We start from the raw sequence: 17527 nt of genomic DNA, 5'->3' as shown, positions 1-17527 counted from the left end.
CTGCATCCCTGAGCCTGTTCAGCCACCCTCAAACAATGACTGTCACCCCCTTACCTCTGTCCCATAAGGTAGCCTAGAAATCACCTCGGGTGCCATCCAGTAGGGAGTGCCAACCAGTGATTTCCTCTTAGGCACCTCTTTAGAAACCTGAGCACAGAAACCGAAGTCCGATAACTTTATCTGAAAAGGAAAGGAATACAACAAAGTTAACAATCTAAAAATACCAGCTTCCAGATGGAGAAGTAGAGTTTCATTTTTTTAAATAATTTTTTATTATGTTAGTCACCATACAGTACATCCCTGGTTTTTGATGTAAAGTTCCACGATCCATTACTTGCGTATAACACCCAGTGCACCATGCAATACGTGTCCTCCTTAATACCCATCACCGGTCTATCCCGTTCCCCCACCCCCCTCCCCTCTGAAGTCCTCAGTTTGTTTCCCAGAGTCCACAGTCTCTCATGTTTCATTCCCCCTTCTGTTTATCCCCCCTTTCTTCTTCCCTTTCTTCTCCTACCGATCTTCCTACTTATGTTCCATAGATGAGAGAAATCATATGATAATTGTCTTTCTCTGCTTGACTTATTTCGCTTAGCATTATCTCCTCCAGTCCCGTCCATGTTGCAGCAAATGTTGAGAAATCGTTCTTTTTGATGGCTGAGTAATATTCCATTGTATATATGGACCACATCTTCTTTTTTTTTTTTTTTTTTTTTAAAGATTTTATTTATTTCTGTGACAGAGAGACAGCCAGAGAGTGAGGGAACACAGCAGGGGGAGTGGGAGAGGAAGAAGCAGGCTCACAGCGGAGGAGCCTGATGTGGGACTCGATCCCGGTACGCTGGGATCACGCCCTGAGCCGAAGGCAGACGCTTTAACGACTGCGCTACCCAGGCGCCCCTGGACCACATCTTCTTAATCCAGTCATCTGTTGAAGGGCATCTCGGCTCCTTCCACAATTTAGCTATTGTGGAAGTAGAGTTTCAAATTCAAAACAAAACAGTCTCATGAACAGGCCTTGGAAATATTGGTGGCTGTCAGACCTTTTTATGGGAAAGGCAGGATCCATTTTAATGGCGAAACCTCCCATGGCTCCACCAGGGTTCACTTGCAAATGTGAAACCAAAAAAAAATTTACAACCTACATTCCAAATAACAGATTTGTTAAAATTCAAACCCACACCTTTAATTTAATATACAGATGATGTTGTAGTGTAAGTAAATTGCTAGTTTTTTTTAAGCAGGCTCCATCCCCAGCATGGAGCCTAACACAGGGCTTGTGCTCATGACCCTGAGATGTAAGACCTGAGTTGAGATCAAGAGTCGGATGCTTAACCGACTGAGGCACCAGGTGCCCCAGTGAATTGCTATTCTTAATGTGAGTTTTGGACATACTGCTGCTGTCTAGGTTGTTTTGCACTGAACACATTCAGATTTCCAAGTACCATGAAAGGATTAACACGATCAACCCCATTTCTGTATTTGAATTAAGGCAAGACCCTATGATATAGAACGCTGAGATATCACTTTGAAGTGTTGACCCTTCTGTTTTCCTCCTCTGCTCACGACAAACTAAATTTGCCAATGTAAACATCAGTGTAGGCAGAAATATGGGTGTAGAAATGAGGTGTTAGTACTTAGTCACTCGGGGTTTAAGGTGGCCATCCTATGACTGAATGTATATGTATGTTATTTACCTTAGATGTCATCAAAAAGAAGAAAAAAACCCTGAAAACCCTTGCACAGCATTTTAAAGATTATTCTTAAAAATCTACGGCATCATTAGGCACCCTGCAGGTTTATATACTCCGGAAGACCAGAATTTGGTTTATTTCTGGGAGCCGTGATTCCTGTTCATGATGGCTTGTCTGAATTTCAGATGGCCTCACTGAAGAGGACTGCTACTTAGGGTTGCTGGTGAAGATAGAATACATTCAAAGAAAAATGGTTCGGAATGGGCATTTGAAGGTAAAATTCCCATAGATTAAAGGTATAGTCTCTATGGCACAAGTTCTTCCTTAATTCTCTTCAGAACTCCCTGAGCTTTTTCAACCTTTTTCTCTGGCTCTTTCTCTGCTGCCCATACCTTAAAGACTGGGCTTCCGAAAGTTTGGGTCTTAACCCTCATCTCTTGTCTTTATATGCTCTTGCTGGATACTCTTTCTCCTCCCATGCTTAATGCAGACCTCTCTCCTCCCTTCTCAACCTATATTTCCATTGAGTCTGTGTTTCTACATGGAGTTAATTTTTATGAAAGGTATAAAGTCTGTGTCTAGATTAATTTTTTGCATGTGGACATCCAGTTGTTCCAGCACCATTTGTTGAAAAGGCCATCTTTGCTCCATTGTATTGCCTCTGCGCCCTTGTCAAAGATCAGTTGACTTTATTTATTTGGGTCTATTTCTGGGCTATCTGGTACCACTGGCCCATCTGTCTTTCCTTTGGCCAATATCACACTGTCTCAATGACTATAGCTTTCTAGTAAGTCCTAAAGTCAGGCAGTGGTAGTCTTGCATGACTTTTTTCTTCTTTACTATGTGTTGGCTATTGTGTTGGTCTTTTGCCTCTCCACATATATATATATATATATATTTTTTTTTTTTTAAAGATTTTAAGAGAAGCCCGATGTGGGACTCGATCCCGGAACGCCGGGATCACGCCCTGAGCTGAAGGCAGACGCTTTAACGACTGCACTACCCAGGCGCCCCTCCACATATATTTTAGAATCAGCTTGTCAATAACCAAAAAATAATTTGCTTGGATATTGACTGGGATTGCACTGAATCTATAGATTGAGTTGGGAAGAAATGACATTTTGGGAATATTGAGATTTCCTATCCACAAACATTGAGTATTTCTGCATTTGTTTAGTCCTTTGATTTCATCCATCACTGTTTTGTAGTTTCCCTCATATAAATCCAGTATATGTTTTGTTAGGTTTACACCTAAGTATTTTAGGGTGTTAGTGTAAGTGGCACTGTGTTTTTAATTTCAAATTCATTTTCATTGCTAGCATATAGCAAAATGATGGACTTCTGTCTAAAATCATATATCCTTCAACCTTGTTATAATCATCATTAGTTTTAGTTTTTGTCAATTCTTTTGAATTTTCTACCTGAATGATCATGCCATCTGTGAAGAGACAGTTTTATTTCTTCCTTCCCAATATGTATAACTTTTACTATTCCTTTTCTTGAACTACTGCATATGCTAGTACTTCTGGTATGATGTTGAAAAGGAGAGGTGAAGGGGAACATCTTTGCCTACTTCCTAGTCTTAGGGGGAAAGTATATTCAACTCTTGATTCAAAAATATGAAATTCATATTTCAAGGCCCTGTCCACTTCTCACTTCCTCCAGAAATTTTCTCAGGGGCCCATATTGATCCCCCCTCTCCGAATGTGAGAGAATTTAGTGCTCATTCAATCTTGAACTATTTTCTGGTGCTGATTTTGTCCCTCCAGCTAGACATGACAGTCTTCAGAGGCAATAACTCTGCCTCCTAATTGTGAAGACTGTGTTGCTGAAAAGCTGGGAAAATAGATATCCCCAAAACACGTTATTAGATTGATTTTATTTTATAATGACACATACATATATGATAGCAGATCATGTGGTAGAGGACACATTGGTACTCTTTCTGAAACCATTATTGACTTACCCAAAACAGCTGCTTCTAGAATCAAAGTTGGAACACAGATGAAATGGGGATAATGTTTTGGAAATTATTTGTGTCTTTTTCTATTTCCTTGCTCATGATCTCCTCTCTAATCAGCCCAAGGTATGGTATGGTTTGTGGTGAGAAGAGATTGGATTGCTCCAAATGGAATGCTAGAGAAAGTTAGTTTAATGGAGAGATGCTTTTCTCAATTGCTTTGGCATATCAAGAATCAAACCCAGATGTGTCAGATCATAGATTTCCCATGTGGTATAAAGAAGAGAGCCCTGTGGCCATGCTAGCTGGTCCATAATCCTTGTTGCCCTACTGTCAAAGGAATCTACAATTCAGAGAAGTGAAAATCCTATAGTTCATTTCTTCTAGCCTGGGACTCTTTGCAGGAGAAGACAAAGAGCAGTCATTTGATTATGGCCGGTCCCAACTCTTTATTATACATCATTTCCACCACTCCGAGCAGATGGCAGTGGCCTTCAGAAATACTGGGCAGCATACAACCCCAAACAAACAAGGGAGAGGAACAGCCACATGCATCTGTGTTCAGAGGTAATGTTCAAAATATTTAATAACCAGAATCATCTAGACCAATTGGAGTCTAGACATGAAGTTGAGCTGTGTCTTGGAGTTATCCTGGGGGCTTTACCATCTTTAATGAGGCAAGGACATGCTGGTAAAGGGTTGTTGTAATGGGGGATATGTCAATGACTCGAAACAGTGGCTATTAACCAACAAGCATGAAAATATTGCAATGTTTTAATAATGGGTATAGACATACTGGTGAATGCTGGCTGAGTATCTGCCTTGGCTATGCCCAGTGTGGCCTACTGGAGAGATGGCACAACAGAGTGGGTGGCAGTGAACTTGAGGCAATGCTATTGGCTTCCATGGTCTTTGTTGTGCAGTGGTCCAGAAACTCCTCCAAATCTCAATGAAGCAATGGAAAAGTGCCTGGCGCAAGTCTATGGTTGACATGAGGAGCCTCAGGATGGCTTTCAAAACTTGCAAAAAGAGGCTGGAGTTGTGAAATGCTGCAGAGGCACCCTTCTGAAAAGCCCAGAGCTGTGGGACCTGTTAATCATCAGTGACCACCAGTCCTGGTAGCAGAAGAGGCCGGTTATGCCAAGGCAGGCACAAATCCTTCATCTTGAGTTCCCAGAAGCCACATTTGTCCCTTATTCTCCCAGACTCCTTGAGAAAGAGAGGGGTGGGAAATGAGAAGAGGGAGTGGATGGTGGCCAAATCTGAAAGACTGAGGTTCTAAAGGTATCAGTTAAGGCTTACAATAATGTGGTTGAACTTTAATAGACAACGTTTATTTAAGTAGACTAAATTTAATGGATTGAATTTAGAGTTGCTTTTTGTTTATTTGTTTGGTTGTTTTTTTAATTTTAGTCAGTGGAGCTTTGTGAAGAAGTCTAGATCAGTTTTAAGAAACAGAGAAACTCTACTTGTGTGTGCATGCGTATGTTTATTTCCAAAGCGCTAGTGTGAGTAAATCTGTAACCCTACTATGCAGACAGTGGAGGAGGAACAATTTTGCCAAAACGTTTTTTTTTTGCCTGTAAATTAAAAAAAACCTGAATTAATCAGGTGCATTTTGGTATTCGCAGTTTTTAATTTCAACACCTCTCGTGTGGCTTTCTTATTCCAGACATAAAAAAAGATCCCAAACCTGCCAGACTAATAATTATCTCCCTGACAATATGTAAGCTGAGAAACTGAAACTCAACACAAGAAGCCAGGTCTGTTCCTCTGCTGTAGACGTGGAAGTGCTTCTACGTGAATTTTTTATTCATCCAAGAACATAAAAGAGACAATTCTCTAGAAGAACATAATTGCACACAATGCTCGTCCAAACAAATCTGCAAGTAGATAACGAGAACTCAAGTAATGAGTACAATAAAGCACTGTAGGCAGATCTTCAAAGCAAATCACACAGACTCTAAGCTGAGCCTTATTTCACACAGAACTGTACAACATGGCGGATTAGGAAACACTTTGTCTCACTAATGCAGTTAGGCTAAGGGGACTGCAGCTAGCACACTGCCAACCCCTTCAAAGGAGGTGATGCAGCTTGTTCCCCAGGGCCCAGATGGGAATCTGGAGCTTAGAGCTCAAAGCTGCTCCTTTTTTTTTTTTTTTAATGATTTTTTATTATATTATGTTAGTCACCATACAGTACATCCCCGGTTTCCGATGTAAAGTTCGATGATTCATTAGTTGTGTATAACACCCAGTGCACCATGCAATACGTGCCCTCCTTACTACCCATCACCGGTCTATCCCATTCCCCCGCACCCTCTCCCCTCTGAGGCCCTCAGTTTGTTTCTCAGTCCATAGTCTCTCATGCTTCATTCCCCCTTCTGATTACCCCCCCTTTCTTTATCCCTTTCTTCCCAGTTCTTATGTTCCATAGATGAGAGAAATCATATGATAATTGTCCTTCTCTTCAAAGCTGCTCCTTAAGGCTGAGGTCCTATTCATCTCAGTGGGTCCTGGCTAGGAATCAGGTGCCACACAAAAACATGGGTGGAGGAGGAGAAGCGGGGGAGCGTCTATCCACAAGATCGCTGCAGGTTTAAGAGAGAAGGTAAAACCCTCATTTTGTAAATTGCATTCACTCTAAGGAAATCCTGCATCTGCTCCAGGCTTTTGTGCCTGGTTCCTGGGTGTTTCCTATAAGGCAGTGATACTCAAAGTGTGTAGCATCGGAACCCTTGGGGACTTGGGAGACATGCAAGCTTTTGAGTAACACCCAGTCTGGCTGGAATCAGCCTGTTTGGGGAGCAGACCCAGGAATTTGTTTTTTGGCTAAGGTCTCCATTGGTTTTCATGCTTGCTACAGTTCGAGAACTTGTTTTAAGAAGAACAATGATCCAGGGACAAAGATGGAGAGAGGTAATAGAAGGGGCCAGACTGATGAACGTGTCTCCAGCTTCACGCCCACTTCTTCAACTGCTAAACTGAAAAGGAGAGAGAGAGGGCATCAAAGCAACTAAGCCGGACTGGCATGGAGGCCTCAGCCAGCTCCTCTGCCATTTGACAGAGTGGGACAGGGTGGGAACTTGCCCAAGACTGTACAACAGTAGGGGGACGGGAGAGAGGAGGACTCAGACCCGGTCTCCTGACTTGTCAGGCTGTGCTTCCTGCAGAGGAAAAGCCACCTCTGTGGAGTAGCTGGCAAGGGAGGAGGCATAGAGTCTGGGAGTATCTCAGATGCTGTGGTAAAGGAACGAATTTAAGCGAGCTGTGTAACATGTTCATGTCTCTCTTCATTTATGAAGAGCTTCTGGGAGATAATCTTCAGGTCTTCTTCTAACTGCAAAATTCTAGTTATTTGAGAGACAAAAACACTCAAATGCCTAAAGGTGCCGAAAAAATAATCAACGAATTTCACAGGCCAGGTGGAGACAATGAAAAACCAGGGGTACACGCCCTTGGTGAAGAGACACTGACTCCTGGCTATCAGCGCCCAGTAGAGGGGGTGTGGAACAGTCACAAGGCCCTACTTGCCATCTTTGGCCCCATATCTATCCTTTACCCTCGTTTGCAATCCTGTGAAAGAGAGGGTGCACACTCGTTACACTGTGACTGGGCACTATGTTGGCTTGGCCCCCTCCCCCTCTGAGCACATCGCAAGACGAGGAGTCAGTGCAAGTCATTTATTGGGGAGACACAGGAAACACTGTAGTGAAGTGGACAGGGAAGGCAGCCAGTCAAGGGTTAGTCAGCGATGTGGGAACCAGAGCTTGCTCCTGACGAGGACGTCCAGGACACTGGGGAGAGCATGTGCCAGAGAGTTCCTCCATCCGGGGGCAAGAGAGCTGGGGTGTTTATAGGGCAACTCCCACCATGGGGTCCTGGGCTGCCCCAAGGGAGCGTGAATGTTAATGTCCTGGAATTCATAGCCTGCTCTGGACTTGGAAGACCAGAATGCAGTGGCTGGAGAAAGTTCCCAGGAAAGGAGATGCCAGGGGTGGCAGCGGGAGGGGGAGCTAGTGAGCGCTGAAAACGGAGTCTGGTGCATTCAGGGCTGCCGCACCAACCGCACCCACTGCGGTGTCAGTCACCCTCACCACACCCGCTCTGTGACTGCCATGTGTGAATGCAGGCACCGTGTTGTCAGACACTTTTTTTTTAAGGAAGGCAGGAATCTGAAATTTTCTGTGACATCTCCTGATTCTTAAAAGATGGCAATCAATGTTTAGTCAAAAAAAAAAAAAAAAAAGGACCATGAAAATCACTGTGTATGTCCCTTTTCAATATAGGTACTGGGCTTAATAGGTCAGGGGTTGAATTCCATTCTAGCCAAGGAATTTGATAAAAGTTAAACCACTCGCTGTCTCGTGGCTCCTAAGTATCATCTCCCAAATGCAAGCTTCAGGCCAAGGAAAATCATAGATACATTTATTCAACCTTTAATTGCAAGGGTGGGGGGGTCACCCTCTTGGAGCATCTACCTTGTACCGGTTAACTTCTGAAGGTTTTACACAAATTACTTCATGTAATTCTTGCAAGCACTCTATGACACGCTATTTATTTTCCCTTTCAAACTCCAAATACCAATCCCCCCTGCTTAACATGAATTAATGACTCATTAGATATTATTTCTGTCATAGACAAATAGCGAACGACTTACTCTGATGCAAACAATTTCCCTTCTAGCCTTTGAAGAGGCCACAAAGGATTTATCTCTTTTTTTTTTTTAAGTAGGCTCCATGCCTAGCATGGAGCCCGATGTGGGACTCGAACTCATGACCCTGAGATTGAGACCTGAAACAAGATCCAAGATCCAAAATCGAGAGTTAGATGCTTAACCAACTGCGCTACCCAGGCACCCCAAGGATTTATCCTTTTAAACAAACCTGAGCAATTCACTGTCTCTTTTAGTTTTTTATTTTGAAATAATGATAGATTCATAGAAGTTGCAAGAAATGCGTACCCAGGCTTCCCCAGCGTCGGCATCCTATACAGCTACGTTACAGCATCGACACCAAGAAGCTGACGTTGGTACGGTCCATAGATCTTACTCAGATGTAATCATTTGTATGTGAGCTCACTTATGTATGCAGTGTGTGTGTGTATACAGTTTGCAATTGTATCACACTGGAGCCTTGAGTAGCCACCACCACAATCAAGATACCCAACTGTCTCTTGGGGCTCTTGGGTGGCTCAGTGGGTTAAGCGTCCAACTCTTGATTTCAGCTCAGGTCATGATCAGGGTTGTGAGACTGAGCCCTGCATCTGGCTTTGTGCTCAGTGGGGAGTCTGCTTGAGATTCTCTCTCTCTCCCGCCTTTCCCCCTGTTTGTGCACGCTCTCCCTCTAAAATAAATAAATCTTTAAAAACATGGTATCCAACTGTCCCATCACCCTAAGGTTCCTCATGCTACCCTTTACGATCACCCTACAGTCCCTCACACCTGCCACCACTAACCTTCTGTGCATTTCTATGACTGTTATTTCACAAATGTTATATAAATGGAATCATGCAGCATGAATCTTTTTGAGATTGCCTTTTTTCCACTCAGCACAATTTCCTCGAGGTTCATCTAATTTTTACATGTATCACTGGTTCATTCCTCTTTTTTTTTTTTTCCTGAGTGGTATTCTATGGTACAAACACATCACAGTTTGTTTAACCACTCATCCTTTGAAGGACACTCGGGTAGTTTCTAGGTCTGGGCTATTATAAATGAAACTGCTACAAACATTTGTGTACAAGTTTATATGTGAAAATAAGTTTCCATTTTTTCTGGAATATATGCCTAAGAATGCAATTGGTGGTCACATGCAATTTTTAGTTTTGAAAGGACTTCTCAGAGTGGCTGTACTATTTCACATTCCCACCAGCAGCGTATGAAAAAGTGGTGTTTTCCCTACCTTTCACTTTAGCCGTTCTGATAGATGTAAAGTGATATCTGCTAGTCTCAGTTTGTATTTCTCTAAGGGTTAACGACGCTGCACATCTCCCAACAAGAAGAAAACTCAGTACATCTTGTGTGACAGACAATATTTTCCAGAAAAAGACAACAATAATATTCCTCAGCCCATAAGCTCCTTTGATGAAATGAGTCAATCCTCTTCCCACTGAGGAGGGTTTTACATTCCCTTCTCTTGACTGGAAGGGCTGTAAGTAAGGTGGACGTGGCATTATGGGACTTTGAGGTTAGGTCATAAAAATGCCATGAGCTTCCAGCTTGTTTTCTTGGGACCCTTGCTCTTGGAATCCAGCCTCCATGCTGAGAGGAAGGCCACACGGAGAGATCACATCAGAGGTGTTCTGGTTGACAGCTCAGCTGAGTGCCCAGCCACCAGCCAGCACGTGGAAGTGAGGAAGCCTTCTAGATGCATCGTCTAACCACAAGTCAGAGCAGTCCTGGCTAGCTGAGCCCAGCCAACCTTCAGAGCCATGTAAGAATCCTAAAATGACTTTTGATTTAAGACCCTAAGTGTTGGAGTCATTTGTTAACAATGACAATTAATAAATGACGGTGTCTCCTCCACTATAAAACTTCAGGCTCTAATAAACTGGTACAAAATAAACTGGTACAAAATTTTCTTGGAGTGGCAACACTATGTCTCTGCTCTCAAAAAGTTTCCTCTCTCTATAGAAACCGGAAACTGAAGAAGCCCAATGGAGTCAATATGGTGTGCTATTCTGAAATGTGAAAGAGCATAGTGTGGGACACACAGCCAAGAGCCACAGGATCCACTCAACATGCTGCTCATTCCATCTTCCGGAACACTCTCATCCCTGACAGCCATAGGACCCACTCCCTCAGTCTCTGTTGTAGCACCACCACCTTGCAGGGGGCCTTCTCTGACCCTGCCCTCCATCACTTTCCACCATATCCGTACTCTGCTTACTTATAGAAAACTTAGCGTTTATCACCACTTGTCTGGAGCTGATTTTATTTGTGTATTTATCCCACCTCCATGCCCCAAATAAGTTTAATGAAAGTAGTGGTTTTGCAGCGTTCATCCTTAAGACCCAGAACTGTCCCTGACACACAGTAGAAATTCAGCGAATATTTATGGAAGGAGTGAACAAACCAATAAGGCTAAAAGCACTCACCATGTGCCAGCCCCTGGGAGCTATTTGCCGGGTACATGGAAATTCAGGAAATGCGTGAAGCATAAGTTCTGCCCTCGAGAATGACCCTGAATGATTTAATAACCTTCTGTACACTGTGGGGAGGGGAGATCTTTGAGCTGATTAAAGGACGAATTATCTTAATCTCATGTCCGATGTTGACATCTGACATGTGTTTGCAGCAAGGAAGCCTTTGTCATCAATCTCCAGAAATCAGGGGGGAAAGCCTGCCTCAAAACTGTCCTGCTTTTTCTTTTTCTTTTTTTCTGCAAGCATCCATCCCCAGGGCTAATTTGTGGACGAGTTCAGTACTTTGCAAATTGTGTTCTGAATTCATGCAACCTTGCTAAGTACTCTCCTGAGTCAGGCCAGGGGAAGGTCTCAGCCCTTTGCCCACAGCTCCGTACTCTCTGGCAGAATGTGTAACATGGCTCCATATCCTTCCCCTCCCCATACCCATGTCCCTTTGCAACGTGACTCTGCATCTTCTCTCATCAAGAGGTGGAATCTATTTCCCCATCCCTTGCATCTAGGCTTGGCTGTGTGACTCACTTTGGCCGAAAGGGACATTAGCCAACAAGATATAAGCAGAGGGTTCAGAAGTGTGCAGTGGAGCTTGCCTCTCTTGCTGCTCTGGGGAGCCTTGCCACAGGCACCCTGGGATTAAGCCTGGGAGAGTCTGCTGGGAGATGCGGGACACATGGCAAAGCGCTGGACAAATGAGTGAGGCCATCGACAGCGGGCTGAACCCAAATGTAAGAGTGAGCTTGGCCGATGCCACATGGAGCGGAGACAAGCTGTTCCAGCGGGGGTCAGCCCAAATGCTGACTCACAGAACTGTGAGCAAATACACGGTTGTTGTTTTAAGCCACTAAGTGTAGAGCAGTTTGTTATGTAGCAAAAGCTGACTAACGCATATCCTCTTTAAAAAAAAAAAAATCAGCCAGAGTAATGCAAAAAGCAGGACTTAAACTACCCTTTAAAAATAATTTCAAAATTCAGGGGTGGCTGGGTGGCACAGCGGTTAAGTGTCTGCCTTCGGCTCAGGGCGTGATCCCGGCGTTCTGGGATCGAGCCCCACATGAGGCTCCTCCGCTATGAGCCTGCTTCTTCCTCTCCCACTCCCCCTGCTTGTGTTCCCTCTCTCGCTGGCTGTCTCTCTCTCTGTCGAATAAATAAATAAAATCTTTAAAAAAAAATAATTTCAAAATTCAAGTACGTATACAGGGAAATATGGGGGAAATGGGAAATGCATTTAGGGTGATCTTTATTTTGTCCTTTATACTTTTCTGAATTTCCTGAATTTTCCACAATAGAATTGACAATCTCTTTAAGACAAAAGAAGAAAAGTCAAAGTGTTGGGGGAATTTCTTTTAGCTGCCCTTGGATCATTCCTGGGCAATTCTGCTGTGACATGAACATTTTGCACAAGGCCGAGGTTGTTGGGTTGTAAAACGCAGGTGTACCAATGGGTACACTCCCTGCATGCCAGCACAATTACCTCTGGTGGGAGTTTCAGGGAGGTTAAAAGGGCCTAGATAGTAAAAATTTATGCTTCAAAGCTCTTCCATCTAAGACTGCCTCGAAATGCTAACTCATTCTTTCCTTGGCTACTGTAGTCTATATTCTTTTGTGACCTGGTGAGGCTGATGAGTTTTCAGCAGAATCCCTTGAGCTGGCTGTGGAGATGGGAAATGCAGCAATCTGGGCCTGGGGATAAGCGGGTGTGATGGATATCTTTTGTTTGCCTTTCCAGATCTATTCTCCTGCTCTCTGAGCCCTGGGACGCCAACCTGTGTTGACTGCGCTGATGGCTTCTGATTGGGTTCAGCCGACGGGGAGCACCAGTAGGAGACTGGCAGGAAAGAACGGAGTAAGGCTCGGATACTGAGCCTCGCAGCTCCCATCCTGTAGCTTCACTGTGGTCTGTCTTCCAACGAAGATCAGGGTTTCTGCCAGGCATCCCTCTTCAGACAATAATCTCTATTTTCACATTCCAGTAGCCAGTTCCCTGCCTCCCCTCCTGGGGCATGGGGCAGTAAGGGTGGCACTCCATTCTAGAGTGCCACACGAATCCTCATGCACTCTTCCTTATGACTTGTCTACATCTCCTACACCTTTATTAAACTCTCCTCGAGTTGTCCACTGGAATTTGTCTTCTCTTTCCTGCAGGAACTCTAAGAGACACTGCAGACATGCACAACTCCACGCACTGTGTGGACAAAGCCCCAGAAAAGTCATCTCTTCTCCTTCAACAAAAATAAGAACATAGAGGAAAAAGAAAAGAAATTTCCATACTTTCTATCACTTCCTCCACTTGTTGTTAAAGTGGAAAGTCATCCATCAAATTCAGATCACAGATAATCCTGACTAATAGGATGACACAGAGGATGGTGATTTCCTTTTTGGTAAGCTTTCTGGGAAGGGCAGTGGGTGACTTGTAGCCAAGGAGACTTAGAATTATGAGAAAGGGTTCTTAGAAGGATAGTGCCCATGACAGACAAAGTGGTAAGGTAAACCACGGAGAGGCCAAACTTGAAATCTTACCCGGCCATCACTTGTCAGGAGGATGGAGTCACTCTTTATGTCCCTGTGAATCACTCCTTGATTGTGAAGGTAGGAGAGAGCTCTCAGAACTGACAGACAGACGGTAGCTATCTGTTCTTCATTCATTCTGGAAAGGAAATAACATTTCAGGAGCAAAGGTTTAAGAACATCTTTGAAATGATTGAGAGAGGCAGCTCCCTTCGGGTCTAGTGAACCAGTCCATGCTCTCCAGCCCATGTCTGGAAAATCTACAGGCAAGGACAAAGAAGTCTTAGGATCTGATTCCTAGATCCTAAGGGTTGGCACTGAGAATGACAGGGGCCAAATATAAGCCAAAGGAAAGAGACCTCTATTTGCCGGCTTTTGGGTCATTAATGCAAATGCACTTCCTTAGGCTCTCATGAGTAATTCCTTAGGTATTGATAAACCGCCAGGGTCCTACAGAGATTCCTGCTGTTCTAAAGATCATGAAGGGAATTGGACTTAGTTACTAATAACTAAGCATGATTGGATGATTCTTGAACAAATCAACCATAGGAATGAGAAAGGCAAGCACAGTGCTGGGTATGTGCTCCCACATTTTATGGCTACACCCTTCTGAAGAAGGGTTCTGGCTTCAGAGGAGACGAGGTCAAGTGACCTGCTCGAGGTTACCCAGCTGAGAAAGTGACCAGATCACGATTCCAACTCCACCTCTTTCTGAGTTCAGACCCATGCTTTTCTACTGTCCTCATTGCCTCACGTTGCCATGGGAACTCATGTGAATGGCTTTTCAGCCACTGAAGAACCTGGGTGGAAAGAATTACTTGGACATCAGTACCCTCAAAACAACCCACAGAGGCCTAACTCATTTGGGTATAAAACTTCCTCCCTCTCACAGAGATAGTGTGAGGCTCAAACCAGAGAGCGAATGTGAAAGAGCTCCTGAAACAAACTGTCATGCCAATAGAGGAGACCGTCAGAGAGACAGGGCATAACTGACCAGAGCCCAAATTCAAGGGCAGCCTTGGAAAATCACCCCGGGGAACTCTCAGCTCAGCAGGACGAGGCAATGGATGGCCCCGATTCTGTGTCAGTCTTGTTGATGCCAGCAAACCTTGTCTGAGTACAATTAGGACTCAAAGTAAAATTTAAGGAGGTGGCCAATTAGAATGTTGAAGGTATAAAGTGGATGGGTATCACTTCTCTTCAAAGAGGCTTCTTCCAGCAATGCCTCGGTGTCCTACTAAGGTGGGCAAGAAGAAAATGTTCTTGTCTGAGAGCAGAAACCTATAACTTCTGTGTTCTCCATTTTGTGTGAGTGGGTTTGGTGTGAATGCGCTGGCCATGGTGCTGGACTGTGAAAACAGTGGATGACAACGCTCACGTCTGCCCACAGCAGCACCCTTGGAGGCTTAGCGCATCAGCAGCAGGGATAAGCTCAAATATACCTTAAAAATAATTCAGGAGCAAGAATCACCTTCTTTTTTTTTTTTTTTAAAGATTTTATTTATTCATTCGACAGAGATAGAGACAGCCAGCGAGAGAGGGAACACAAGCAGGGGGAGTGGGAGAGGAAGAAGCAGGCTCATAGTGGAAGAGCCTGATGTGGGGCTCGATCCCATAACGCCGGGATCACGCCCTGAGCCGAAGGCAGACGCTTAACCGCTGTGCCACCCAGGCGCCCCAAGAATCACCTTCTTTAATAAAATTCGTTTTTCTAGGAGTCCATGAGATTCGAGTTATTTGAAGCAGGCATAAAGATTATTTATGGGTCAACAACAACAAAAGTTAATGGAATCTGAGCCCTAATCACTGACAGAAAAATCACCTTTAACTGGCATATGTGACAAATACTACTGATTCTGAATTCTGTGGCTTTGAAATGTACAGGACCCACTGTAGAAAGACTGTGCTTTCCTACTTCTGCCGGGAGGAAGCGTGAATTGGGATAAAGGTGCCTCAGTTCTGGAACCAACTCCAGATTCAAATCCTGGCTCCGTCTCGTAGAGGTGTGTCAAGGTTATGTGAGTTAATGTTTGAAGTGCTTGGCACTTTCCTTCTAGAACCCTCTGTTCCTGGAAATCAGTAGCATGGAATTTAACAAGATGCTAGGTAGGGCTCAAACTCTGGTATGCATAGGAAATGCCTGAGCACTGCCTATCTTGTGTATGGTCAGTCTGGGCAGAGCCTGAGATTCTGCATTTCTAACAAGCTTCTAGGTGATGTCGATGCGGCTCTTCTCCAGACCACACTTTGAGTAGCAAGAGGTTATTTTATTAATCAATCACTCATTCAGAAGAGCATTTATTGAATGACTACTATAGGAAACTCTCCGAATGATTCAAGAATTAAATTCTAAATTTAAGATTCAAAGGATTTCAAGTTCTAAATATTCAGTGTTCCTTGGCATACAATTTCTCTCCATTCTCTGGAGCTCTCTGCCTTCAACAGGAAATTATTGACAAAACTGGATGGAGAGGATTACAGAACACAATGGATTCCAGAGAGGCTAGCTCTTAAGTGGATCCCACTGACACACAATAAAAACTGAAAAAAACCTTGACAAAGAGAGAGCCCTGGAGAGACATGTGTATGTCTCTATCTGAAGCTCTCCAGGGCAGGAAAAAAAAAAATCCTCTCCTCTGGATATATTTCTATTAATTGTTTTAGATATAAGTCACCGTTGTCTTAAGCTTAGGTTTCTTCGGTATATTTGTTTCTATAAGTTAAGATGATCTTATGTATTTTGGGGAGGGTTGTGTCCTGTGGCTGTACCAACAGGGATCTGCCGTCTGAAATGTTGGTGATAAACACTCAGTGTCTTCCCTTATGTTGTTTTTAGGTAGTCTACTGAGACTGAGAACTGTAGGGGGTCATGACTGAAACATCGCCTGATTTTAGGGAGAAACAGCAGCATATTCTATCCCTGACAGTGTTCTCAACACCTGGATAGAGGGGAAAGCAAGGTAGCAAGACGGAATTGAGGCATCACTGGATTCACTTTCAGTGATATCAGCTAACATCCAGAGCCTTTCCTTCTTGACAATCATCTCTTACCCCTTTGGAGTTTTATTTACTGCCAAGAGCAAATTAAAAGTTCCCCAAATGTGGGGCACTGGGGTGGCTCAGTCGTTAAGATCTGCCTTCGGCTCAGGGCATGTTCCCAGGGTCCTGGGATGGAGCCCCGCATCGGGCTCCCTGTTCTGCTGGGAGCCTGCTTCCTCCTCTCCCACTCCCTCTGTTTGTGTTCTCTCTCTTGCTGGCTGTCTCTCTCTCTCTGTCAAATAAATAAATAAATAAATAAAATCTGAAAAAAAAAAAAAGTTTCCCAAATGTAACATGATTTTTAAAAAAAATATGTCTGTTCCTTAGAACCTTGCTTCCCCAAGGCGGTCCATGAACAAGGAGCATTGGCATCATCTGGGAGCTTGTTAGAATAGGGTATCATGCCCCTTCCTATTGAATCAGGATCTGCATTGTACTAAGACCCACAGGTAATTTGTATACGTATTAAAATATGAAGGACACTGCCTTAGCACATACTAAGTCTCCCTTAAATGCCCTTTTCCTCCCACTTGCCTTCTTAGTAAACTCCTATGCACTCTCAAAACTCATCTTGGTTTTAACCTTATATTGGAAATCTTTCTTTACTTTCCCTGTTAGAGATATTCAGGCATTCTACTTTGCTACTTATATACCTCTTTCTAATTCTGTACGGGTATTATACAGTATTTATTTCTGTATAACCTGTGACATTCTTGAGGGAATATATTTGGGACTCTAATTGTTTATATCTTTTGTGTCCCCAGCACTCCGGAAAGAGACTGGCACAAAAAGGTGATCAATAAACACTTAATGAAATGACTACAATTGACACATCAAGGAAGCAAGTTGCAAAGGTAATAATGATAATTAACCATCGTCACTTGCAAGACTATTTAAAAACAGAATTGAAGGGGCGCCTGGGTGGCTCAGTCGTTAAACGTCTGCCTTTGGTGCAGGGCATGATCCCAGGGATCGAGCCCCACATCAGGCTCCTCCGCTGGGAGCCTGCTTCTTCCTCTCCCACTCCCCCTGCTTGTGTTCCCTCTCTCGCTGGCTGTCTCTCTCTCTGTCAAATAAATAAATAAAATCTTAAAAAAAAAAAACCCAGAATTGAAGAATTTCAATTATGTAGGCTTCTTATTATAACATAAAACTTTGACTCATCTTCCATCTGCCTCTTCCT

General features: G+C 43.7%; 1 protein-coding gene across 1 annotated transcript in view; it reads right to left on the bottom strand.

The window, feature by feature from the left end:
* Positions 1–17527, bottom strand: part of PAK5 (p21 (RAC1) activated kinase 5) — a 101084-nt gene that overhangs the window by 4734 nt on the left and 78823 nt on the right. The window contains exons 5-6 of the mRNA XM_008703345.1: positions 13318–13444; positions 55–180 (exon numbers count right to left, since the gene is read on the bottom strand). Of these exons, the coding sequence (XP_008701567.1) occupies positions 55–180; positions 13318–13444 (253 nt within the window). The remainder of the gene's footprint in view (positions 1–54; positions 181–13317; positions 13445–17527) is intronic.

The sequence above is a fragment of the Ursus maritimus genome, unplaced genomic scaffold (genome assembly GCF_017311325.1).
Source record: "Ursus maritimus isolate PB19 unplaced genomic scaffold, ASM1731132v1 scaffold_22, whole genome shotgun sequence".
In the NCBI taxonomy this organism is placed as follows: Eukaryota; Metazoa; Chordata; class Mammalia; order Carnivora; family Ursidae; genus Ursus; species Ursus maritimus.
The sequence above is the reverse complement of the archived record's forward strand: the minus strand, read 5'-3'. Positions and strand labels throughout refer to the sequence as shown.